General features: G+C 42.1%; 2 protein-coding genes across 3 annotated transcripts in view; both read right to left on the reverse strand.

The window, feature by feature from the left end:
* Positions 1-5: 5 nt before the first annotated feature.
* On the reverse strand, positions 6-17,900 carry LOC115136487 (ras-like protein family member 10B). Its single transcript, XM_029672067.2, has 3 exons — positions 17,396-17,900; positions 8,303-8,427; positions 6-3,435 (listed from the first exon to the last, which is right to left on the reverse strand). Exons 1-3 carry the CDS (start codon positions 17,687-17,689, stop codon positions 3,165-3,167), a joined length of 690 nt encoding a protein of 229 aa, XP_029527927.2. The 5' UTR covers positions 17,690-17,900; the 3' UTR covers positions 6-3,164.
* A 6,496-nt stretch (positions 17,901-24,396) lies between these two features.
* Positions 24,397-26,863, reverse strand: part of ap2b1 (adaptor related protein complex 2 subunit beta 1) — an 82,766-nt gene continuing 80,299 nt past the window's right edge. For both annotated transcript variants that reach the window (XM_029671243.2, XM_029671241.2), the window contains one exon: positions 24,397-26,664. In XM_029671243.2, coding sequence (XP_029527103.1) covers positions 26,590-26,664 — 75 coding nt within the window. In that variant the 3' untranslated portion in view covers positions 24,397-26,589. The remainder of the gene's footprint in view (positions 26,665-26,863) is intronic.

Genomic DNA, 26,863 nt, shown 5'->3' on the forward strand with positions numbered 1-26,863 from the left:
AATGCTATGGTAATCATATGTCTTTATTCCAATAGAAAATATACATTCTCCATCATAATTCTCCTCTATTCCCTCTCCGACAGTTGAATGTATTCAATTCCCTGTGATTTTATTTGGTGGGAGGTCAGATTTCCACTTCAATTTTGCTTCAGAGCAGCGCTCGGCTCCTTTCCAAATGCTCTTTTTAAATGGGGAACCAGGGAGCAACACACACACACACACACAGGCAGCGGGCAGCTGGAGAGCAATGAGAATAGAAGCATTCAGACCTTAATATCAGACACATCCGAGCGTCTCACAGCTGCTGCCTGTTACTCCAGGATCCGTTCTATCAGAGCACAAAAGATAAGCAGATAGCCTCACCCAGACCCCCACAGACTCAGTTATTGAGGCATGGCTGAAATTCAGAGCCATTGTATTTATATAAGGCTGCAAACACACATCCACAAACTGAAATAGACATTAACACACTCCCACACAGTCACACACAATGTGGTGGCTGAAGCCACAAATTCATTTGCTGATCGATTGTTTTTTTTTTGTTTTTTAAATAAGATTCCCTTTCATGATTGTGAGATGAATCACAGATTAACTTTGAATAGATTTTTTTTGTTTTTTTTTGACAGTGCTTGTGTTTGATCAACATTCAAGGCATTATTTTTTTATTGACTGCTTCTCAGGAGTGGCCCTCTCGTTTACAGTTCCGCGGGTTGCTACTTTAGCATCCTTTGATTGCTTTACTTAGCCTAAGATACTGTCTCAGTCACCTTGTGTGTTTTGAGTTTGTGGCTGTAGCCTGCAGACTTCTATATACCCCTCTAGCAAAATGCTGCTTGGAAGATCAAGTCTGGAGCTATTAATAGCCCTTGTCAGAGCTGCAGCCCGTCACACTACAGCAGCTGTGCTTGTTCCCTATCCGCTTGCACACGTCACGCTCCTCGCCTCCTCAGTCTCTACTAGAAAGACTCCTTCAATTACCTCTACTGGCTGTGGGCCGGCCAGCGATACTGACACACTGGGATGAGCTGTACTAGGGACGAACAATACACACTGGGACATACCAGGGATCAGCATCCGGTAGCCTTGAACTCAAATTCTGTTTTTTCAGCAACTTAATTTCTCAAAACAAGCACCTATTAAGTTTGTTGAACAATTTGATTTGATTATAGCATTAAAGTAATTCACCACTAGTGTGTATTTTCTTATTGGGGCCCTCAGGTTCAAGATGGCCCTCCAGTAGATATCTTTGAATACAATACATTTACATTTAAGTCATTTAGCAGACGCTCTTATCCAGAGCGACTTACAATGCTGATAGACACCTCACAATGCCAGGTTAGTGGTTCTCCTCAGAAAGGGCCTTTAGCGAGAGACCTCAGGAAATTAAACGGGAATCCTGAAAATAAAATGTTTTATTGGAATGTGTTAATATCACAAGTCACGAAAGTAGTAAGATATTATGCAGGTCTGTGACTAAAGCAGTGGAGGAAGGAAAAGTAAATCTGACCTGTGGCGTAAAGGGCAACCATGCAAGGCAATGGTCTTTGAGACTGTTAGTCTGTCGAGTTTCTCTGGCTATGTACTATAGACCATGTAAGAGTTCAAGAGAGACCTACCTCTGAAGTATTGAAGGATGCTCAAATGATGTATTCATGAAACAGACCAGAGAATGTGATGTCTGAGGACTCCATCGTAATTATAGGTTCACATCAACACAGAGCAAATTAATCATAGCTAGCTCATCAGCATATATAACATTTTTATTTATTTATTCAGGAACAGGCTGATTAAAGTCACAAAAGTAGTTTGACTCTGATTTTGAGGGCTGTTAGGCATTTGAGGTTCTCCTTATGGAATGTGATTGGTCCAAAACAGAAAAACGCCACCGGCAGTTTATTATCACTATCATCTTATAGTACCATACTAATTTAGTTTAATTCAAACAAGTTGCTATAGTCAGGTAGGCTAGCTGTATCTGCATTGTATTCTCCTTTCCCCATATTGTCTTTACTTTTCTGCTCTTTTGCACACCAGTATTTCTACTTGCACATCTATCACTTGTGTTAATTTGCTAAATTGTCATTACTTGCTACTATGGCCTATTTATTGCCTCACCACCTCATGCCATTTGCACACACTGTATATAGACTTTTTTTTTCTCTATTGTGTTATTAACTGTACGCTTGTTTATTCCATGTGGAACTCTGTGTCGCACTGCTTTGCTTTATCTTGGCCAGGTCGCAATTCTAAATGAGAACTTGTTCTCAACTAGCCTACCAGGTGAAATAAAAATAAATAAAACATTTCATTGAATACAACCTTACAGGAAACAAGTGTGTCCTTTTGTTCCCCCTTATTCCTACGTTTTACCAAAGGTTACTAACATTCAAGCATGGCATGTTCATTTATTGCTGTATTTAGCAGTTCAGAGGACCTGAACAGTCCGATATGTTGGCAACCACGTCTAGCCTCAAGTATTTTATTACATTTAGACTTTATTTATTTTTACAGTATATCATTAACAGTCTCATATCGGGGGTTTGGTCTGAGTTGTGTTTGTATATAAACACCCTTATGTGCTTCTACAGTTGTAGATTTTAGTATGTACACCGTTTGTTTGCGAGTGGAGCGTAAAGGTGGACTGGATTACTCCATTTAACAGAATTCTCCCTATGGTTGGCTGTTTTGGTTTCAGAGGACTAATTGAGATGGGTTTGTGTACGGAATTCGTATAGCTACCTCTGGGGATTATATGCTCAAGTGTGCACCTTCAAGACATCCGAGCAGAGAGAATGCATCAGCAGATGTCAACCTCAATCCCACTCCAAATAGGGCTTTGACATTAGCAATGTCATACATCGATCAACGTCTGTCTGGAGCGACTCCCAGATGCTGGAAAGTTCCTTTAGTGTACTTGAACGAGTTCAGAATTTTTACAGCAAGGGGTTGGTTTAGCTGCCTCCAAATCAAGAAAATATCAAAGATGGATAGGGTGGTACTCTCCATCCCTGATCAAGTCAGATAGCAGCAAAACAGGGCTGTTACATGTTAATACTGTAGCTTCACAGGACAAAAATGTGGTCAGCCATGGTGGTCCTAGGGAGGTTTACTGTACCAATGGCCCTCAATGCCACTCTGGTGCGCACCCACCGTCACTGAGTAAATCACATGAGGGCACAGCGTTCGTTTCTTAGTGCCCGTTGGAAGCGGATGGTTGCATGGACGTGTTTGCAGCGGGCACAGCCCACACTGCGCAGAGCCTCCCCGAACAGCAGAAGCACGTGCCAGTTGAATTTGGCCGAACACTCCACGTAGCCACACTTCCAGTTCTTCCTCACCAGGTCGGACATGTTGTGGCGGGGGATAACACGCCCCCGCTGCAAGTCCCGCTTGTTCCCCACGACCAGGATGGGCATGTCGCCTGTGCCCAACACCCTGGAGAGGAAAAGAGACACCGAATGAGAGGTAAGACACCTGTGGACATCTAAAGCATTAAGTATTCAACACAGTGGTTGCTTTTCTGTGGTCATTTGAACAGAAACACAGCATCACATGAAAGCAAGGCTTAGCTATGACTGACACAGATTTGTACCTCAGTTATAGTTGATGCTATTGAGGCAGCGTTCTCAAATCCCCTGCCCTGCCAACTCTGTCAAACTAATTAAGCCATTTTATCAGGAAGTCTTCGTAGGGAGAGGATTAAGGGACATTTCTGTTTGGAGTTATTCATGACCAAAAACAAGGGGTGCAACTTTCACTGGGTACAGGGCCACATTCTGGAATTGCATTTTTGTCCCTCCCAGTTATCATTGGAATTTGATACAAAATGAGGCAACTGTGTATTTTAGGAACATGCGGATGCCTCTGACCGTTCGGATAAACCTTGGGTTTCTGTGGTGTGTTCATTGTGCGTGTTCTGTATACAGTGTGTGTACAGAGTATACTGTGCATTTGAAAAGTATTCAGACCCATTTACTTTCTCCACATTTTGTTAAAGTGACTCCCCATCCCGCATGAGGGAGCGTAATCATTGACTGATACTAATTAGCATAACGCAACAGACAAATATTCCTAGAAAATATTCCTATTCATGAAAATCACAAGTGAAATATATTGACACAGCTTAGCCTTTAGTTAATCACCCTGTTATCTTAGATTTTCAAAATATGCTTTACAGCCAAAGCTAGACAAGCATTTGTGTAAGTTTATCGATAGTCTAGCATAAGGTAACTTGGTCACGGAAATCAGAAAAGCAATCAAATTAAATCATTTACCTTTGAGCTTCGGATGTTTTCACTCACGAGATTCCCAGTTAGATAGCCAATGTTCCTTTTTCCCCAAAATATTATTTTTGTAGGCGAAATAGCTCTGTTTGTTCTTCACGTTTGGCTGAGAAATCGCCCGGAAATTGCAGTCACAAAAACTCCAAAAAATATTCCAAATGAGCTCCATAATATCGACAGAAACATGGCAAACGTTGTTTATAATCAATTCGACAATATATCCACTGGGACAATTGGTTTTTCAGTAGGACCGATTGGAATAATGGCTAACTCTGTATTTTACGCGAGAGTCACTCTGGGAGCCATCAGGTGACCAGTTGCGCAATGTAGCCGCTTACGGGTATTCTTCAACATAAATGCGTAAAACTACGTCACAATGCTGTAGACACCTTAGGGAATACGGAGAAAAAGTAATCTGGTTGATAGCCCATTCACTGCTCAATAGGGACGCATTGGAACGCAGCGCTTTCTCAGGCTTTCGCCTGCAACATCAGTTCTGTTATACTCACAGACAATATTTTTACAGTTTTGGAAACTTGAGTGTTTTCTATCCCAAGCTGTCAATTATATGCATATTCTAGCATCTTGTCCTGACAAAATATCCTGTTTACTACATGAACGTTATTTTTCCAAAAATGAAAATACTGCCCCCTAGTCACAAAAGGTTAAATTACAGCCTTAAATCTAACTTTTTTTTTTAAAACCCCATAATGACAATGCAAAAACCGTTTTTTAAAAACAGAAATACCTTATTTACATAAGTATTCAGACCCTTTGCTATGAGATTTGAAATTGAGCATCATGTTTCCATTGATCTTCCTTGATGTTTCTACAACTTGATTGGAGTCCACCAGAGGTAAATTCAATTGATTGGACATGATTTGGAAAGGCACACACATGTCTATATAAGGTCCCACAGTTGACAGTGCATGTCAGAGAAAAAACCAAGCCATGAGGTTGAAGGAATTGCCTGTAGAGCTCCGAGACAGGATTGTGTCGAGAAACAGATCTGGGGAAGGGTACCAAAACATTCTTGCAGCATTGAAGGTCCCCAAGAACACAGTGGCCTCCATCATTCTTAAATGGAAGAAGTTTGGACCCTCCAAGACTCTTCCTAGAGCTGGCCGCCCGGACAAACTAAGCTATCGGGGGACCAAGAAGCTGATGGTCACTGATAGAGCTCCAGAGTTCCTCAGTGGAGATGGGAGGACCTTCCAGAAGGACAACCATCTCTGCAGCCCTCCACCAATCAGGCCTTTATGGTAGAGTGGCCAGACGGAAGCCACTCCCCAGTAAAAGGCACATGACAGCCCGCTTGGAGTTTGCCAGAAGGCACCTAAAGGACTCAGAGGAACATGATTCTCTGGTCTGATAAAACCGTAGGGATGGTGCCAAGGAAATCTGGCACCATCCCTACGACGAAGCATGGTGGTGGCAGCATCATGCTGTGGGGATGTTTTTCAGTGGCAGGGACTAGTCAGGATCAAGGGAAAAATAAACGGAGCAAAGTACAGAGAGATCCTTAATGAAAACCTGCTCCAGAGCGCTCAGTACCTCAGACTGGGGTAAAGGTAAAAAATCCAACAGGACAACGACCCTAAGCACACAGTCAAGACAATGGAATGGCTTCGGGACAAGTCTCTGAATGTTCTTGAGTGGACCAGCCAGAGCCCGGACTTGAACCCGATCGAACATCTCTGGGGAGACCTAAAGAATAGCTGTGCAGCGTACCTTCCCATCCAACCTGACAAAGCTTGAAAGGATCTGCAGAAAAGAATGGGAGAAACTCCCCAAATACGGGTGTGCTGCCAAAGGTGCTTCAACAAAGTACTGAGTAAAGGGTCTGAATACTTATGAAAATGTGATATTTTTTTTATATACATTTGCAAATATTTCTAAAAACCTGTATTTGCTTTGTCATTGTGGGGTATTGTGTGTAGATTGAGGGGGAAAAAACAATTTAATACATTTTAGAATAAGGCTCTAACGTAACAAAATATGGAAAAAGTCAAGCGGTCTGAATACTTTCCGAATGCACTGTATCTGTAGTCAGATATATGTGAGTAAGATCCAAGGTGTCACCCTCCTCTCCCCATCCCAGGCCTCTGTGTTCAGCTTTTGTCTCTTCCTTATCTCCTGAAGATGATGATAGTTCTTGTGACAGTTCCCTCTTTCCCTAAGAAATAAATAGCTTTTCCTCAACTGTCAGTTCCTTATATTGATTTCAAAAGAATGTAGCCTACTGCTCCAAATGTTGATTTTACAAGCATGTGCTGCAAAACAGTTAGCACGTAAATCTAACAAATCAAATGATTTGTGCATAATCATAACTGGACGAGCCCACCCAATAAATGGATGACTGGGAGATGAATGGCTGTGACAGGACCGGTCACTGACACCATTAGCCTCTGTATGGCCTTGGCAATGTGGTGCTGTCAGAATGGGCACTGATTGACGGCCTCACATTCACACACCCCACCCCTACTGTCACCACTAGAACAGCTGTGACGTCCACTTTGACGTCCCAGTACCACGAAGAGGAATGTGTGGATTCAAGAGGAAGCCTTATTGACTTTTCAAAACTGAGGCCAAGGGGGTTGGTTGGGTCAAACCTACAGTAAATCCTATGCCTCGATACATTTTCACCATGGTGTGTTATGAAGAATTTCAATTAAGTTAGACATCTTTTATAATACATTAGATATTACAATAGCAGTACATACATTAAGTACATTGCAGAAAAATCTCAGCCAGCCAGCTGTCAGTCTAGTCCCTGGCTCATTAGCAGATTTGGAGATGATATTAAACAACCCATCTCTCCCTCTGTGTGTGTGAGAGCGAGACATGTGAGACGTGCAAGAGAGATGGTGGTGTGAAGATGATTTCATTGTAAATTAAACACGTGTTTGCCACCAAGGTCATCAGCTGCCTCACAACGACAAGTCATGTGGTTGCAAGCTAATGGCTCTCAGAATCAGTCTCCACTCCCCTGACACGTATCACACGTCCGTCCCTCCAAACATCACATCATGTCACTATCCCACACTGACATCAGTCTAAGACAAACACCAGCCTTGTTTCCCAACCCTGTTATTAGGACACACAGTCTCTCTGATTAAAGCTATCTGGGCTCCCAGGAGGGATGGTTTGCGCAAATTGCTTTGACTAATTATATGACACAGAATTGGTTTAGCAGCTGCCTGGTTTGGGAGAGATGTATCGACCTGAAAAGCAAGCGAGCACTACTGACATGAAATTTGTGGATTCGCAAGGAATGGTTATTGATTTTTTTTCAAGCCCAGAGCCAAGAGGGGTGGTTTGTTAAAAAATAATCTAATGTTTCTGGATACATTTCATCCACAGTGGAAGATCGGCTTGGTAACAGTTCTATCAAACTGTGACTTAACTTTTTTACCATGGTAAGATAACCACTGTGAAATACTTGTTTTGTAACAAGTATCTGTTGAGTGTCTATTGTGAGTGTCTATAAAGTGGGTGTTGTTAAAACTGTTTTCATCACACCATTCCACACTGCATTCGCTTCCAACAACATCTAAAAAATACAGAATTCAATAGAACATATAAAAGAGGCGGCAGGGTAGCCTAGTGGTTAGAGCGTTGGACTAGTAACCAAAAGGTTGCAAGTTTAAATCCCTGAGCTGACAAGATACAAATCTGTCGTTCTGCCCCTGAACAGGCAGTTTAACCCACTGTTCCTAGGCCGTCATTGAAAATAAGAATTTGTTCTTAACTGACTTGCTTAGTTAAATAAAGGTTAAAAAAGACAATGGAGCGATTGTGAAGAGAAGCCAAAGTGATTATGAAGACATTTGACCCTGGCAGTCTGAGCCACTCATGTTGATTTCAGTCCAAATGTTAAACATTTGTTTATGTGAGTGTGGCGGTGGAGGCTCCTGATTGCGGCCTAGGCTTCTCTATTCATAGCGAGCCATAATTACAGCTGAGTTCAAAGAGCTGGTGCCAGCCGGCCCTATTTGGCATGCAAGCCATGTCCTCACCTGGTCTCTAGGATCTGCTGGCGCATGGTCTTGATGTATTCGAAGCTGTCGAAGCAGCAGATGTCATAGACCAGGATGTAGACGTGAGCGCTGCGGATACCTCGGCAGCAGGTGTCTGTCCACTCCTGGAGGAGGGAGGGGAGAGGAAAGAGGAAGGAAGGAGACAGGAGGGAGAAGAGAAGACACGGGGAAGGCTCTCATTAGGAAGCAGTACCTTTTTGTCTGGTAATACTCAGATGCACTGTTTGATACATTTTGAATGTGACGGAAAGATTTATTTTAAATAGTAGCACGGAGACCAATAGTCTTCACCTATTCTATGCACGCACAGCTTTTGTACACTTTTTTCAGAATGATGTTAGTCTAGTTAATTTGCTGAAATTACTTGCAACATAGCATACTCTCTGGTCAATATGACAAAAACACAATCTGCTCTCTTTTGTAATTTTAATTTCTGCTTTATGATTGGCTCCTCGCTGTGAGAAAAATTGTTTGCAAGCAAGTGCTTGCCTTGCATAGCTTTTCAAAAAGACCTCAAGCACCTCTCCATTGCAAATGAAAACACTGATTATCTTATAAATTATCAATTGAGTGTGAAATTTGATTAGTTATACCCAAAACTCTGGTTAATATGTGGACTTCAACACAATATTACTTTCTTTAAATGAGTAAGCCAAACTAGTAATGACATTTTCTGAGGTCTCAGCTCCATTGAACAGTTTCAGTTCAATATTTTGTTCTGTGACTGTAAAATTGTGTCTAGACATGATGAGAAATCTCTGGTGCATTGAAAGGTCAACTTTCATTCAAACTTTATGACTGCAAAGCTGCCAGTGTTGTGTTTGAAACCACCTAAAGCGAGACCGAGACGGATTCAAGACCAAGAACAGAGGGGGGAGAGACCAAGTCAAGACCAAGACCGGGGGGAGAACAAGGGGTCCGAGACCAAGTCAAGTCCGAGACCAGAAAAATGCGAGTCCAATTCAAGACCATGATTGTAATTTTGGTAAATCACCACCATAAGAGTTCAAAATGTCCAGTATTTCTGTGTTCATATTTCAGAACAACATATGGATTCTTTAGACATTCAGAATAGTCACTGCTGCTGAGGGAAAATAGAGCCACTCTACAAATTATTACTAAACCAAACACAGTGGGGAACAATGAGCCTTCAGAGAAGGGCTAAGGATTTATAAAATAATTATTATAATAATATAGAAATAATTATAATTATTTGATTATTTTCAATGAATTTCTAATTTAATCTCATCAGTTTTTGTTGGAAAGGAAAGGGTTAAAACTGAAAATAAACAAATATCCAATCAGGATTTTTCTTTGCTTGTCTCTGGGGGATACATCGAGCGAGCTAAGTCAGCCATTGGCTAGGCCATCAGAAGTTATATAAAGGCATCTGCCATTCAATTGTATTAGTAAAAAAAGTATGGAAACGTCTGCCTTCTTGAAGGCCAACAGGTCACTACTACTCAATAGTAAGCAGTAGTTTTACCACGGTCTAGCTAGCTAGCTTTGGTTGTTGGCTAGTTTTCAGTGGCAGCAGGTTTTATCAAAGAGGAGGTTGTTGCTAATTTGTTAGCGTCTCCCTTTTCAAGAATAACTTTCAACAAGAAGTAACGTTTCAAATGATCATCTGGTGAGTGGAACTGTGTTTTTTTATTACAGTGTGCTTGTTGTTAGCCATCTCTTTGAAAATAAGTTGTGTGTGAAACATTGTTGCATTTAAAGTGGAACTGACAGCATTTTAGCAACGTGAAATCTTATTAAAATCTGTTCATATACACCCACAGGAAGAATATTACACTTTATGTTTTAAACATTCTGACATGTGACCACTTAGATATGGTCATTTTCACATTTTACATAAATTCTTAGCATCCAGAATTAATGATAGAATGATAATTCTACCGCAGTAGAGTGGGAAAAGGGATGTGCCGGGACCATCGACACAGATCAGGGGGTTATCAATCAGAGCTACAGTAGACCTTTATACAAACAAGCCATTTGCCACACGGGCCTGTCATCATTCACTTTGAACTGGACTGTGTGTTTACAGGCAGTTGCAACAGCGCGACTTTCGATCATTAGAACACATTTGTCAAAAGCCACAAAATAAACCTGAATGGATTTCTACAAATATGTAAACACCACGGTCATCTTACAAAACACGAAAAGGTAGGCTCTCTCTCCCTCAGTTATGCACATGAGCAACAACTAATGCTAGCCATAGCAAGATAGGCTAAAATCTAACAAAGGAACATTAGATAAAACATCTCATTTTTTCAGCTAGTTGGCCGTCATAATTGCACTGATAAACGATGGAGAATTGTAGCCTCCTCATCCTTTTACAGCTTCCCTGCCAATGCATGCTTGTCCCAACCAAGCACTCAATTAACTGGCTAAAGTTAGCTAGCTTGCTACTTCCAGACACAAATGAGAGAACAGAGCTGGTGAGGCTGTTTACATGTCATCTAGTGCGTTCTTGACTAACTTACTTTTTTTGCCTGCGTTTACTGACACCAGTCATATTCAGCAGGTGTTGCATGTTGGTAAATTCATCAGTTGTTCTGTCCTCTGGCACATTCAGATGAGGGCTCTCAAATCCGAGTAGATAGCCAGAGTGAATTTGCCAATGCAAGAGAAATGCTAACTGTATAACAGTCGTTCAAGTTCTTGCTAACTAACCAAATGACTCCTGCATCTCTAGCTGTGTATGTATAGCCACCGAAAAACGACGAGGGGAAAATTCAGTCACTCACCCACTCCTCCAGTGTTATGACATGACAGCTTGCTAGCTAGCTGCTAGGAGAATATCTAGCTAACGTTAGGCTCTGTGTTTTTTAGCTTGCTACATAAATAGATACGCTAGCCTATTAGCCATGTTATGACTGACTTGTGATCATTGCACTTGCTAGTTTAATTGTATTGACATTACCAGCCTTAGTTATATTAGTCCGTTTTTGTCCAGAATATTGAGTCATTGAAACTCGAACAGTGCATCCCGAATGGAGGCAGCAAACAATGTACCAGGCCAGCTGTGATTTACAACCTGATAGCAATATTTTTTTGACTCTCCAGAAATGTATTGGTGAATTATATTAATCATGCATTTAACTGCATCTATCTACATTCCACAATGCCTTAGTGTACGTCATGGAACTGAGAGTCAAAGAGTACCTATTTTTAAAACCTCTTATAAAGTTGGTTTTGTGGCATAAACAGGGAATTTGATATTTTTGACTTATGATTGTCTTTTTGTTTCATAACTGCAAAGTAGTTCAAACGCTGTCAGCTCCACTTTAAACTTTAGGTCACTGGTTACTTTGTGTGCTAAACATCAAATATTTTTTTCAATGGGAAGTAATAGTTGTACATTTTGATTGGGAAATGCTTAATGGTTTTGTTTTCTTATGATTGAGACCTACTGGAATATTATGTACGAGTTTATGGTTATCCTTTAACATCATGCTGTGTTTGACTGCTGTCTTTCCATCGGCCCTATGCAGTGGTGCCTGGAGAAGTGAGAATAATCTATGCCAAAAAGTTCCCAAACGGCCCACCCAGCGAAGGAAAGGCACCCTAAGTGAAAATTTGTTTTTTTTAAACGAGTTTTCCTGTAAATTCTATTTTAAAAAATCACTCACAAAATCTCTCTTTTTTTTAAATAGAAAAATACAAAAATGTGATGGTCTAAGTCCACAACAATGCTTAAATCACATATTACGGCGCCGACAGAGATGGCCGCCTCGCTTCGCGTTCCTAGGAAACTATGCAGTTTTTTGTTTTTTTACATGTTATTTCTTACATTAGTACCCCAGGTCATCTTAGGTTTCATTACATACAGTCGAGAAGAACTACTGAATATAAGATCAGCGTCAACTCACCATCAGTACGACCAAGAATATGTTTTCCGCGACGCGGATCCTGTGTTCTGCCTTACAAACAGGACAACGGAATGGATCGCATGCAGCGACCCAAGGAAACGACTCCGAAAAAGAGGGAAACGTAGCGGTCTTCTGGTCAGACTCCGAAAAAGGGCACATCGCGCACCACTCCCCAGCATTCTTCTTGCCAATGTCCAGTCTCTTGACAACAAGGTTGATGAAATCCGAGCAAGGGTAGCATTCCAGAGGGACATCAGAGACTGCAACGTTCTCTGCTTCACGGAAACATGGCTTATTGGGAAGACGCTATCCGATGCGGTGCAGCCAACGGGTTTCTCCACGCATCGCGCCGACAGAAACAAACATCTTTCTGGTAAGAAGAGTGGCGGGGGCGTATGCCTCATGACTAACGAGACATGGTGTGATGAAGGAAACATACAGGAACTCAAATCCTTCTGTTCACCTGATTTAGAATTCCTCACAATCAAATGTAGACCGCATTATCTTCCAAGAGAATTCTCTTCGATTATAATCACAGCCGTATATATCCCCCAAGCAGACACGTCGATGGCTCTGAACGAACTTTATTTAACTCTTTGCAAACTGGAAACCATTTATCCGGAGGCTGCATTCATTGTAGCTGGGGATTTTAACAAAGCTAATCTGAAAACAAGACTCCTAAATTTTATCAGCATATCGATTGCGCAACCAGGGTGGTAAAACCTTGGATCACTGTTACTCTAACTTCCGCGACGCATATAAGGCCCTGCCCCGCCCCCCTTTCGGAAAAGCTGACCACGACTCCATTTTGTTGATCCCTGCCTACAGGCAGAAACTGAAACAAGAGGCTCCCACGCTGAGGTCTGTCCAACGCTGGTCAGACCAAGCTGACTCCACACTCCAAGACTGCTTCCATCACGTGGACTGGGACATGTTTCGTATTGCATCAGATAAAAATATTGACGAATACGCTGATTCGGTGTGCGAGTTCATTAGAACGTGCGTTGAAGATGTCGTTCCCATAGCAACGATAAAAACATTCCCTAACCAGAAACCGTGGATTGATGGCAGCATTCGCGTGAAACTGAAAGCGCGAACCACTGCTTTTAATCAGGGCAAGGTGTCTGGCAACATGACCGAATACAAACAGTGCAGCTATTCCCTCCACAAGGCTATTAAACAAGCTAAGCGTCAGTACAGAGACAAAGTAGAATCTCAATTCAACGGCTCAGACACAAGAGGCATGTGGCAGGGTCTACAGTCAATCACGGACTACAAGAAGAAACCCAGCCCAGTCACGGACCAGGATGTCTTGCTCCCAGGCAGACTAAATAACTTTTTGCCCGCTTTGAGGACAATACAGTGCCACTGACACGGCCTGCAACGAAAACATGCAGTCTCTCCTTCACTGCAGCCGAGGTGAGTAAGACATTTAAACGTGTTAACCCTCGCAAGGCTGCAGGCCCAGACGGCATCCCCAGCCGCGCCCTCAGAGCATGCGCAGACCAGCTGGCCGGTGTGTTTACGGACATATTCAATCAATCCCTATACCAGTCTGCTGTTCCCACATGCTTCAAGAGGGCCACCATTGTTCCTGTTCCCAAGAAAGCTAAGGTAACTGAGCTAAACGACTACCGCCCGTAGCACTCACTTCCGTCATCATGAAGTGCTTTGAGAGACTAGTCAAGGACCATATCACCTCCACCCTACCTGACACCCTAGACCCACTCCAATTTGCTTACCGCCCAAATAGGTCCACAGACGATGCAATCTCAACCACACTGCACACTGCCCTAACCCACCTGGACAAGAGGAATACCTATGTGAGAATGCTGTTCATCGACTACAGCTCGGCATTCAACACCATAGTACCCTCCAAGCTCGTCATCAAGCTCGAGACCCTGGGTCTCGACCCCGCCCTGTGCAACTGGGTACTGGACTTCCTGACGGGCCGCCCCCAGGTGGTGAGGGTAGGCAACAACATCTCCTCCCGCTGATCCTCAACACGGGGCCCCACAAGGGTGCGTTCTGAGCCCTCTCCTGTACTCCCTGTTCACCCACGACTGCGTGGCCACGCACGCCTCCAACTCAATCATCAAGTTTGCGGACGACACAACAGTGGTAGGCTTGATTACCAACAACGACGAGACGGCCTACAGGGAGGAGGTGAGGGCCCTCGGAGTGTGGTGTCAGGAAAATAACCTCACACTCAACGTCAACAAAACTAAGGAGATGATTGTGGACTTCAGAAAACAGCAGAGGGAACACCCCCCTATCCACATCGATGGAACAGTAGTGGAGAGGGTATCAAGTTTTAAGTTCCTCGGCATACACATCACAGACAAACTGAATTGGTCCACTCACACTGACAGCGTCGTGAAGAAGGCGCAGCAGCGCCTCTTCAACCTCAGGAGGCTGAAGAAATTCGGCTTGTCACCAAAAGCACTCACAAACTTCTACAGATGCACAATCGAGAGCATCCTGGCGGGCTGTATCACCGCCTGGTACGGCAACTGCTCCGCCCTCAACCGTAAGGCTCTCCAGAGGGTAGTGAGGTCTGCACAACGCATCACCGGGGGCAAACTACCTGCCCTCCAGGACACCTACACCACCCGATGTTACAGGAAGGCCATAAAGATCATCAAGGACATCAACCACCCGAACCACTGCCTGTTCACCCCGCTATCATCCAGAAGGCGAGGTCAGTACAGGTGCATCAAAGCTGGGACCGAGAGACTGAAAAACAGCTTCTATCTCAAGGCCATCAGACTGTTAAACAGCCACCACTAACATTGAGTGGCTGTTGCCAACACACTGTCATTGACACTGACCCAACTCCAGCCACTTTAATAATGGGAATTGATGGGAAATGATGTAAATATATCACTAGCCACTTTAAACAATGCTACCTTATATAATGTTACTTACCCTACATTATTCATCTCATATGCATACGTATATACTGTACTCTACATCATCGACTGCATCCTTATGTAATACATGTATCACTAGCCACTTTAACTATGCCACTTTGTTTACTTTGTCTACATACTCATCTCATATGTATATACTGTACTCGATACCATCTACTGTATGCTGCTCTGTACCATCACTCATTCATATATCCTTATGTACATATTCTTTATCCCCTTACACTGTGTATAAGAGAGTAGTTTTGGAATTGTTAGTTAGATTACTTGTTGGTTATCACTGCATTGTCGGAACTAGAAGCACAAGCATTTCGCTACACTCACATTAACATCTGCTAACCATGTGTATGTGACAAATAAGATTTGATTTGATTTGATTTGAATCTGCTTGGGTGGGCATGTCAGGGCCTGGCTCTCCAGTGGTTGTGCCTGGGTGCAGTGGTTGGGCCTCTGTCCACCCAGGCCCATCCATGTCTACACGCCTGATGCAAACAGTGCATGATGACAATTGCACATCACAAATAGCCTACTAACCAACACTTCAGACTAAACTTTTTCAATACCTGGTTTGTATACCCATTCAGTGGGCATTCAGTGGGAAGAGGGATGCGGGGGTTGGTTGATCTCAGGTCTCCCCACTGGAAGCCCGAGGTAGGGGGAGCGGGGGAATCTATCAAATAGCACACCTCTAACTTTGTACAGTAGTAATGCAATTAGTAAAATCAGTCACACTACAAAATGCTACCAAATAAACCACAATTCCTTCATAATACTGTGAATATATAGTTTCACAGACATATTGTTGCATTTTTTTTCTGGTTTGTGCGAAATCATTAAGAATAATATAAAACCAGTCTGCACACCACCAAGGTGAATTGGTTTAGTCTTGACTCTTTGTTGACAGTGTTGGGGGATGGGTAATGTATTGATGCTGGAGTGCCAAATCAACACAATTATTTTTCTATTTGTCTTTTTGATATTTATAAGTTATTTTTGTATATATTTTTATATTTATACAGTTTTAAATGTTATGATTATTTATTTGTGTTGTTCCAAATGTCTGAATAAAAATTACAGTTAGTGCAGAATGGTGCTTTTTCTTTTTTTGGGGCGGGGGGGTTGGCCCAGGGAGCCATACAAGCTAGAACCGCCACTGTACCCATTGTTGCCTTAGTATTTACTGGTAGATATTTTGAATTGAAACGTCTTTTCTACCCTAACGCTACCGATGTCATTATTCTGGGAGCTGCTCCATGCCAAAACCAGTTGAGAGCTGTCCACTCTTGCTGCATGCAGATGATATTCCGCTGAAACTAGACTGTTTGGCGCGCATGTGAATACATGTCACGTGCTTTGCGATTGTGTAAACTACTTTGTGAATGATTTCTCTATTGTACTACATAATTGATACGTCGTATACCTTCACTACACTACTTTGATATTCATCAGAAGGGATTATAAACAATGTCCACTGAAAAAACTGGGTAAACGGTTTAAATATTTGTGTACCCTCTACTACATCACTGGCCCTTTTAATTAATTCATTTTTTTACAAAAAAAAGTGCACTCATACAATAATGCAGGGTAATTCGGTTGCTGTCATTTCAGAATCACGAACCTGTCACAATATATATATAAAGGCTGTTAAGATATTAATGTTTCAAGAAAGGAGTGTATATATTTGGCCTGGTGAAGCTGTTTTATGCGCTGACTGAATGGAAGCTGATAATTATTCGTTTTTTACTCCGCTGGTCTCGGGAAGAAATTACGAGTCCTCACTGTCCGAGACCGAGTCAAGACCGAGACACCAAATATGTGGTCTCAAGTACTACAACAATAAAATCTGCTTTAGCAGTGTCTTCTGGACAGAGTAATAACCCCATCTAATTTATCCCTCTTATAACAGTGTCCTCAGGAGAGCCCTGTGTTGTATAATACATTCATCTGAGAATATCAGATATTTGAGTAAAGATAAAAACAGATTTCTTCCTTTTATGTGACATCCTAGGTGAATACAGAGAGCAGGTTGTCCGCTTTTCTAACCCAATGACAAAGCTGCTGACTACACACTTTCAGATGTGTGTGTGTGTGAATTTAAATTAAAGGGACTGCGAGGCATCAAAGCAGTGCATACACAGCATCAAATCAGAAGTGTCTTCCTCTCCTCATGTCACGATGTTAAAATGGACCTTTCACCTGTCTACAATGTCTAACCTGCCACACACATCAGTTCCCATCACTGTTGTGCTTTAGTGGGACAGTACCTGCATTGAGGTCCCGGGGAAGCTGGTGATGGCAGGATAGTCTGTGATCTGCAGGTCGTGCACGTGGCCATTGAGCACAGCAGCAGACAGGTGGACACGGCGGGCGCGGCTGGTTGCCGGGGTGGGCGCCTCGCTGTAGTCATCGTGGAGGAAGCGCTGCACGATGGCAGTCTTGCCCACGCCTTGTGCCCCCAGCACAGCGATGCGGAAGGGAGGCGGCATGCTGCGCCCCCCTCGACCCCCTGCTGCTGCTCCACCCCCCTCCCTGTTCTCGCAAACCACCGGCCAGTGCATTCAGGGTTGTGCAGCGCATAGTCCCCACAGGCACAGAGGCAGATGTTGTGGTGGGGGGCACGCTCGGCCACATTCATAGACCACCAACACCCCCTATCCCACTGGTGGAGAGCGAGAGAGGGGAGAATGCAGAGGGGGTGTGAGAGAAAGAGAGAGAGGGGGAGGTAGAGGGATTGGAAGAGAGAGGGGAGAAAGACAGAAATGGGGAAGGAGGGAAAGAGGCATAGGGAGACAGAAATTGGGAACACACAACAGGTATGGGTCATTTAGTTCATTTGGAGCTTAGGTATGCTAATACTGGATCACTACATTTCTACATGAAAGTATAGGTTACTTTGGCAAGTGCATTCTTTTTACCACTGCATGCCTTTCATTCATCTACAAAAGGGAAACAAAAGCACTAAGCTGCTAAGCAACCAACTAAAACAAGAAGTCATATATACAAGGACACTGGGAAGATTAAATAACATATACTGTGAAAACCAAAGTGCCACTGTGCAATCTAAATTCACTTATTGACTAAATTGAAGCTCAAAATAAAAGTAACTCAAAATATTTATTTTGTCACTCTAAAAGCTGTGTATTGTCTTCCAGATGGTTTATTGGAGGTGTGGTTTTGAAGTCAGAAAAGCCTAGACAGACTAGACTAAGATTGCTTATTAAGGCATCACTTCATTATCCCTGATAGTTTAAAAACGTTTCATGAGTAATCTACAAAATGTACACCTACAATAATCTCCGAGATGCATTACTCCAATATGCCTAACAAAATTCCAACCAAATCTATATCTGAAGCTGCACATCATTAACTCCATTTTTTTTGAAGACAACAATCACCATTCAAAAAAGTTGCCATTCCAACAAATGGAACCAAATTAAATGGGCAATCAGCAGTAGAAACAATAATAAAGCACCTCTCTGACCCTGTTTTGGTAAAAAGCAGAAGGATGGGGGTGGAGAAATGTAGCCACTCTCAAATTCACAGACAGAGCTATGGATGCATCTGATCCATCTCTACGCAGACGATACCATTCTGTAGACTTCTGGCTCTTCTTTGGACACTGTTAACAACCCTCCAGGCGAGCTTCAATGCCATACAACTCTCCTTCTGTGGCCTCCAATTGCTCTTCTTTACAAGTAAAACTAAATGCATGCTCTTCAACCGATCGCTGCCTGCACCTGCCCGCCTGTCCAACATCACTACTCTGGACGGTTCTGACTTAGAATATGTGGACAACTACAAATACCTAGGTGTCTGGTTAGACTGTAAACTCTCCTTCCAGACTCACATCAAACCTCTCCAATCCAAAGTTAAATCTAGAATTGGCTTCCTATTTCGCAACAATTCACTCATGCTGCCAAACACCCTCGTAAAACTGACCATCCTACCGATCCTCGACTTCGGCGATGTCATTTACAAAATAGCCTCCAATAAATAAATTGGATGCAGTTTATCACAGTTCCATCCATTTCGTCACTAAAGCCCCATATACTACCCACCACTGCGACCTGTACGCTCTCGTTGGCTGGCACTCGCTTCATACTCGTCACCAAACCCACTGGCTCCAGGTCATCTACAAGACCCTGCTAGGTAAAGTCCCCCCTTATCTCAGCTCGCTGGTCACCATAGCAGCACCCACCTGTAGCAGGCACTCCAGCAGGTATATCTCTCTGGTCACCCACAAAACCAATTGATCCTTTGGCCGCCTCTTTCCAGATAGAACCTCATTCGTTGGCTTCTTACTGACAATGATTGGAACGAACTACAAAAATGTCTGAAACTGGAAACACTTATCTCCCTCACTAGCTTTAAGCACCAGCTGACAGAGCAGCTCACAGATTACTGCACCTGTACATAGCCCATCTATAATTTAGCCCAAACAACTACCTCTCCCCCTACTGTATTTATTTATTTATTTTGCTCCTTTGCACCCCACTAATTATATCTCTACATTGCACATTCTTCCACTGCAAATCTACCATTCCAGTGTTTTACATGCTATATTGTATTTACTTTGCCACCATGGCCTTTTTTTCCTTTACCTCCCTTATCTCACCTCATTTCCTCACATTGTATATAGACTTATTTTTCTACTGTATTATTGACTGTATGTTTATTTTACTCCATGTGTAACTGTGTTGTTGTATGTGTCGAACTGCTTTGCTTTATCTTGGCCAGGTCGCAATTGTAAATGAGAACTATTTCTCAATTTGCCTACCTGGTTAAATAAAGGTGAAATATATATATATATATTTTAAATGCAAGGACTGACAATCTATTATATCAAAATGCTAGTTTTAACCATGTTTTGGGGCTATATAGGGTTTGTTTACATTTACTTTGTTTACAAACATTGGAGTAAAACAATCTTATATTTTGGGTTCTGATGGGGTACTACAGTTAAACTAAGCTCATGAAGCATTTATAAGTTATATTATTCAAGAATCAATGGGTACAAATCAATTATTTATAAGTCCAAAAATGGATGTAGCAATTGCTGATTGCCCCTTTAAGTTTCCCTTCCAGAATATGGACAACAATAAAGAACAAGCGCATCACCTAGTGGAAGAAATGGTAGTAATCTGTACAGAAATGACCTCAGACGAGGTCAACTTTGTAAAGTGGAACATGTATCGATATATAGACTAATATCTAATGTAACACTCTCATCCAAAATTCTGTTTGATCAGGAAAAATAGCACAATCACATATTAAAAAACAAATATCTCCATCTTTGGATAGGCTTTATGGTTAGCTAATAGGTTTTCATGAAATGCAAAAATAAACGTACGCATGAGACTTACATTCCAACTTTGTGCGAATATAAGCAAGTCGATCTGTAAAAATTAAGAATAAAATGAATTTAAATAAACTATCTTGCAGCTGCAACTCTAAACAACTCCATATGAGTATAATATGATTAGAAATGATAGTACATGCTTACCGTGCGCACAGGTATTGTGCGGTGCCGATGCCGTACGGTGTAAATTCCAAAGTGCTGCTGCAGATACACCTGCGGTGATGCTGATGTGTGTAGAACCTCATTCGTTGGCTTCTTACTGACATATAACGGTCTCAGGTGGATACAGTGAAGAGTCCTAAAGATACAACCTACTCTCTCGTTAGTGGAGAGACGACACGCGGTCTAAACGCCCGTCATATATTGCAGGCAGCAAAAATCACAAGCCTTCAGTACATCCACGTAATTCATGCAGGCTGGTTTCGTCAAAGACAAGCCTACTTTCGGGGTGAGACCTTATTAAAGTGTGTAATAGTCTATGGACGTAGGGCCATCACATCACGTCTGCTGTAGCAACAGTGTTTAACATCAGACAGCCAAAATATAGTGAACAACCTAGCATTTTAGGGAAAGGTACGTTCCGCACCAGAATGAAACGGGTTGCCAGAGACTTGTCAGAGAAAGGTATCTGAAATTTGAGTGGTAGTGCTATCTCTTGTTAAAATTGTAAATTTGAACACAAATGGAGTTTTGAGGGTATTTAGGGACACTGCGCGCGGCAATATTTTACGCGCAGTTTACGCACACATGCTTTGCATTTGAAAGACTATTACAAATAACACTAATCAGATCCCTGTGGTTTCTACACAATGCCTGGGGATCTTACATCAGAAGTACATGCATGATCTTCCATCTGAAATGAACAGGTTTTTGTGCGCGCATGCGATTTCATCTAAAGCATGAACTCGAATGCTTGAGCAACATGTGTACACTGCACCCGATGGGCAGTAAGGAGGCTGTTTCTTAGCAACAGTATATTTTGCCCCTGTTGCTAAGTAACCTCGTGCCACATACCTGTCTAGTCCACGTCACCTCTCACAATCATTTACTATGCACGCAGGTGCAATTTCATGTGATTTAGCCAGGCAGTTAATGTGAACTCACCAACCTCACACCTTGCAAACATATACCATTGTCGATCTTATTATGTGATACAGTTTGGCCTTGAAATGACGGATATTTTTGCTTCAGACTTTTTTCAATGCGTTTTACAACAATATACACATTGATACTGCATGGGAATGTGACTACGTTCTATTGTATATTTTTAAGAGAATTAGAGAAACTAATTACCAGAGACATATTTTATAGGCCTATATATAGCTCTGCTAATTGCAAACGAGATTTCTTCCCCATCCCCACATCAGTGTGAAACTTTTTTCCAACACTGATAATGCTGGTCATTAGACTGTGTAACTTCCATTGTGCTTGCTTTTCTCCCAGACATTCAACTGTTACAACAAAACAAAAAAAATGCTGATTCAGACTGACATTGTCAGTGTTAAACTGCCTACCCACCAAAGGAAAAAAGAGCACCTGAAACATCAGTAGCATCCCAAGTGAAATAAGGTTTGATTCTAAGCGAGCCACTATGTATTCTATGTATCTTTTGACAAAACGCACAGAGATTATGCACTGCTGTGGTTGGCCTTTGGCCAGGGTCGGCGCAAGAACGGATCAGTTGGAGGGGCATTTCATTTCTATAGGTGGGCCTGTTTTTTTTTGTTAATGGGTGTTATAATAAAGACCATAAGCAGTTTGTGAGTTGGGGGAAGTTTACAGTTTATCCTACCATTTCTACCTATCTGTGTGCCCTTTATGATTATTTTTATATGCACATTTTCATGGAACAGTTCATTTCAATAATAACATTTTCGTTTCTCAAAATTATTGTTATGTGGTTAATCATAAAAATCTTAATTAAAATGATAAAAAGTTCAAATTCAACTAATGCAAGAGCACCAACCTCTGCCATATGGACACCGTGATCCATTGGAGGCTAAAGAAATTAGCATATGGAACTCAGAGATAGCCTACAGTGCATTCGGAAAGTATTCAGACCCCTTTCCTTTTTCCACATTTTATTACGTTAGCCTTATTCTAAAATTGATTCAATAAAACATTTTCTACGTCAATCTACACACAATACCCCATAATGACAAAGCAAAACCAGGTTTAGACATTTTTGCAAATGTGTAAATAAGGTATTTCTGTTTTTTGTTTTTTATACAAGTATTGAAACCCTTTGCTATGATACTTGAAATTGAGCATCCTGTTTCCATTGATCATCCTTGAGATGTTTCTACAACTTGATTGAAGTCCACCTGTGATAAATTAAATTGATTGGGCATGATTTAGAAAGGCACACACCTGTCTATATAAGGTCCCACAGTTGACAGTGCATGTCAGAGCAAAAACCAAGCCATGAGGTTGAAGGAATTGCCCGTAGAGCTCCGAGACAGGATTGTGTCGAGGCACAGATCTGGGGAAGGGTACCAAAACATTCATGCAGCATTGAAGGTCCCCAAGAACACAGTGGCCTCCATCATTCTTAAATGGAAGAATTTTGGACCCACCAAGACTCTTTCTAGAGCTGGCCACCAGGCCAAACTGAGCAATCGGGGGACAAGGGCCTTTTTCAGGGAGGGGACCAAGAATCCGATGGTCACTCTGACAGAGCTCCAGAGATCCTCTGTGGAGATAGGAGAACCTTCCAGAAGGACAACCATCTCTGCAGCACTCCACCAATCAGGCATTTATGGTAGAGTGGCCAGACGGAAGCCACTCCCCAGTAAAAGGCACATGACAGCCAGCTTGGAGTTTGCCAATAGGCACCTAAGGACTCTCAGACTACGATAAACAAGATTCTCTAGTCTGATGAAACCAAGATTGAATTCTTTGGCCTGAATGCCAAGCGTCACGTCTGGAGGAAACCTGGCACCATTCCTACGATGAAGCATGTTGGCGGCAGCATCATGCTCTGGGGATGTTTTTCAGTGGCAGGGATTGGGAGACTAGGCAGGATCGAGGGAAAGATGAACAGAGCAAAGTACAGAGATCCTTGATGAAAACCTGCTCCAGAGCGCTCAGGACCTCAGATTGGGGCAAAGGTTTGCCTTCCAACGGGACAATGACTCTAGCACACAGCCAAGACAATGCATGAGTGGCTTCGGGACAAGTCTCTGAATAGCTTTGAGTGGCCCAGCCAGAGCCCGGACTTGAACCCGATCGAACATCTCTGGAGAGACTTAAAAATAGCTGTGCAGTGACACTCCCCATCCAACCTGACAGAGCTTGAGAGGATCTGCAGAGAATGGGAGAAACTCCCCAAATACAGGTGTGCCAAACTTGTAGCGTCATACCCAAGAAGACTCAAGGGTGTAATCACTGCCAAAGGTGCTTCAACAAAGTACTGAGTAAAGGGTCTGGATACTGATGTAAATGTCATATTTTTTTTTTTTTGCTTTTTGGGTAGATTTATGAGGGGAAAATTTGAATCCATTTGAGAATAAGGCTGTAACGTAACAAAATGTGGGAAAAGTGAAGGGGTCTGAATACTTTCCCGAATGCACTTTCTGTCTGGGCAGAAAAAGTATGACGTGCTATACTTATTTTTTCCAGACAGCATCAGATACATGGACTACAAGTATGGAGATAGAGGGGCACTGTTTCACTCTCTCAGATACTTTATCAGAGATTAAAAAGCTTTTTTGTTGGCGAACGTCTCGGTCAAATAAATTATCAATACATTATTTGAACAGGCAAGGAGGTACGGTAGGGCGGCCATGCCCCCTAGGGCCCGCCCATAATGCCGGCCCTGCATTTGGCTATGCCTCATGCTGGCCATATTACCTTTGGACTGATTATGGATTGTGAACCAATGACAGTGAAACATCAGGCACTGCATAAGTTTATAACATACATTTTATTGAAATAAGAGCGGATACAGTGACAAGTTGGGGATGAGGAGTGATGCAGGATCAACAGGCTAGCTTGAGAAGGCTAAAACATACGGTCATTTCAGTTGTCACATTATTACTTACTACAGCTGTTCTGTTGGCCTATTCCTGGTTGCTGGGCTTATGAGTAAGTACATTAAATATTTTTCTCAAACATAGTTCTGGGTGGGAAAGCCAGAACCAAATACGCCTTTATAATAACATCTGGTCATACTACCAGGTTACGGTTCGGTTTAGAAGTGTAAGGGTTAAGTTTAGGGTTAGTAGATAGTTAAAATGTTACTGATAGTCCATCTAGATGCTCTACAGACTATCCCAAAAAAGTGTTACCCAACATCTTGCTGGGGACACATACAATCAAACTGTGGCCAAAGATCAGACCTTCCCATGTAGCTAAGTGTCGTTTTGAGTGAGCGAAACCGAGCATTGGACACTGCTTTTATTGCAGGTTCACAGGCACATCAGCATGTATGGTAACAATACAATTAAGAAGCTAAAGTCACAAACACAATTGGTACCCTTGAGACTGCTTTTTACATTGGCTTAAATCAAATTATTAAAATGTTTGAGCTCAACTAGCAGAGGTATAACAACAATGTTCATAGAGATATGGCATATTAAAATCATATCAGTTTGTATACATTTATAAATAAAACTTATTTAGATCACTGGGGCGGCAGGGGAGCCTAGTGGTTAGAGTGTTGTGCTAGTAACCGAAAGGTTGCAAGTTCGTTCATATCCCCTAGCTGACAAGGTACAAATCTGTCGTTCTGCCCCTGAACAGGCAGTTAACCCACTGTTCCTAGGCAGTCATTGAAAATAAAAATGTGTTCTTAATTGACTTGCCTAGTTAAATAAAGGTAAAATAAAACTTCCACATATGAGGACTTGGTACATAACTGGAATATAGTGCCACTGTTTTTCTGTTATGGATTTCAAGCACACTTATTCTGGTAGTAATATAATAATCTTTCATTAGTTGTACAGAACTTCATGTCTACAAACTATACCAGGTCACTGCACAGTATAATCATAGAGGGGTGACCCTGGTCTTTTAGGTGGGCTGCAAGCACTACATATCCTCCATGTTCAGGATAAAGCAATGCCAGGGAGGTGGTTTTAACAGCACAATAACACAAACACATACACTAGGCATGTCATTGATGACAGTATGGGGTTGTTCCCTACTAAGCAAAATATCAAATGATATTGACCCTGGCTTTGGGTTTGAGTTCTGTTTAGATGAACAGCTGAAAATGGAATATCAATAACAATCTTACAATTAAAGAATAATACATACTATCTCATTGCAATCAATGTAACATGAGAACAGCAATACAGAATGGACAACTCATTCCACACTCACTATTGGCATATTCATTAATACTGCAGCACAAAACCAGCAAAAGGACATGGATTATTGGAAATCTAGGAATGGCTATAGCGGTGTTTTATTGTTGTGGCAGGTCGAGCAATCAGAAAAGGGATGAGAAGCATGAAATGATCAGCTGCCTGCAAGCACCAGTAAAAAAGGAATGGCAGACGGGAGCAAACATAATAATAGCTACCATAAATAGTGGTTTATCATAGTGGTTACTAAAACGAGAACAGAATGAAATCCACTAATGCATTAAAATCTATTTTATGTTCCCTGGCTCTGCTCTCACCACTGCCATATTGGCTCAAAATGGTACTTGATGCATCATGGAGACTAAGCAATTGGTTCAACTGGCATTTTCGGCTCCAGCAAGGCCTGGTAGATGGTACTCAATCGATTATGGTTGGGCAAGTAGGAAAAGTACCACGGAAGAATATAAAGCATTAAAAAGAATAGACACACAAACAAATATGATATTACACTTTTCAATATTGGAAATACAGTACAAAGAGGTGGGGCGATGGCTTGGTGAATATGAAAGGTTTCTTTTTTGGAGAGCTTCACCATCAACCACATTTTACGACATTAAAACATTTAGTTAAGGATGGACTGGGGATGTCACATTCTCCCATGGCGGTAAGGATGGTGGAGAGGAATAATGCATGACTAGAACGCTAACATCTGCTGTTTGTTCTTGGAGAGAGGTGTGGAGTGGAGGGTGGTAAGTGAGTGAGTGAGTGAGTGAGTGGACGGAGAGAGAGTTCAGTTCTTCAGGACTGAGTAGTACACCTGGTAGACATACTGGGTAACCTCAGGAGCCCGGCACTTCAAGGACAGCTGGAAGAGAGGACATGCAAATATATAGATTGATGTACAACTACACTGTAGGTTACCTATCAGCTCAATAACTCTGAACACTTCACCTTACCCACTGCACAACAGTTTAATTGCTTTGCAACTCTTTTCATTCGGGACACTTCGTGTAAACAAAATTATATAATAATATAATAGTGTTATTGAGTATGTCTACAAAGTA

This window comes from Oncorhynchus nerka, linkage group LG10, assembly GCF_034236695.1.
Source record: "Oncorhynchus nerka isolate Pitt River linkage group LG10, Oner_Uvic_2.0, whole genome shotgun sequence".
Lineage (NCBI taxonomy): Eukaryota > Metazoa > Chordata > Actinopteri > Salmoniformes > Salmonidae > Oncorhynchus > Oncorhynchus nerka.

Excerpts from the sequence above, each read along its gene's own strand:
- LOC115136487 (XM_029672067.2), bottom strand. The coding sequence starts at position 17,689 with ATGCACTGGCCGGTGGTTTGCGAGAACAGGGAGGGGGGTGGAGCAGCA. Across the intron at positions 8,428-17,395 it reads TCCCCGGGACCTCAATGCAG|GAGTGGACAGACACCTGCTG; the intron begins GTACTGTCCCAC and ends TCCCTCCTCCAG. Across the intron at positions 3,436-8,302 it reads CAGCAGATCCTAGAGACCAG|GGTGTTGGGCACAGGCGACA; the intron begins GTGAGGACATGG and ends TTTCCTCTCCAG.